This window comes from Gavialis gangeticus, unplaced genomic scaffold (assembly GCF_001723915.1).
Source record: "Gavialis gangeticus isolate Ggan-Ray unplaced genomic scaffold, GavGan_comp1, whole genome shotgun sequence".
Lineage (NCBI taxonomy): Eukaryota > Metazoa > Chordata > Crocodylia > Gavialidae > Gavialis > Gavialis gangeticus.
In genome coordinates, this window is record NW_017728991.1 from 12,315,959 (window position 1) to 12,316,734 (window position 776).

The window sequence follows — 776 nt, forward strand, 5'->3', positions numbered from 1 at the left end:
CATAAAAAAAAAAAAAAGAAACAAATCATGCAGTTCTGCTTCCTCAGACTCCTATAAAGCTTTTAATACAGCTGCAGGAATTCATGTTGGAGAAGAGGATGCAACAACTGGCTGCAAGGACCAGCTAAAGATCACCATAGTTAAACAACAACAACAACACCAAAGAAAACCCCAAACAATATTTTGCAAAAATAAGTGGTTGGGGGGGGGCGGGGGGAGGGGGAACAAGGCAATAAACAGCATGCCTGCGATGCCAAGATGTTCTGTAATCACAATTAAATTACATCAAACCCTTTTGTCATTTACACAAAAAAATCCTCCTGTTTGTCAGTTATCTGCTTTAACCTAACAATGCAAAGGAGTTTGACTTGTCCAGTTTCTGTAGAAATCTCATTCAAATTGCTGACATTTCCTGAATTTTGTCCTTCAATGTGTTCAGAATACAGGAATTGCATCATTTGTGCTATCTTTCCCCATGTTCTAGGTAGCATTCTGTTAGGCCTCCCTATAAATTTTGGGCCAGCCATCCTAGTAAAGTGAAGCTGCTGCATGGACTAATGTAGTCAGAAAAAGGTGGGCTTTGGTCATTTGTTAAATATTCACTAATTAGTATGTAACTGTCCCTTGTAGATATTACAAAGAAACAGGACGGACATTTTGATGCACCTCCTCATTTATTTGCAAAGGTAAGAACTAAACAAGACCTGTATTTACTCAGGGCTGAAAAGGGGAACTTTTCATAGAATCATAGAATCAATGAGTCTGAAGGGACCTAG

General features: G+C 38.8%; 1 protein-coding gene across 5 annotated transcripts in view; it reads left to right on the plus strand.

Annotated features, from left to right (window-relative positions):
• The window catches only part of MBTD1 (mbt domain containing 1), a 58,862-nt gene that overhangs the window by 33,806 nt on the left and 24,280 nt on the right, over positions 1-776 (plus strand). For all 5 annotated transcript variants that reach the window (XM_019517338.1, XM_019517304.1, XM_019517319.1 and 2 more), the window contains exon 10: positions 631-686. In XM_019517338.1, coding sequence (XP_019372883.1) covers positions 631-686 — 56 coding nt within the window. The remainder of the gene's footprint in view (positions 1-630; positions 687-776) is intronic.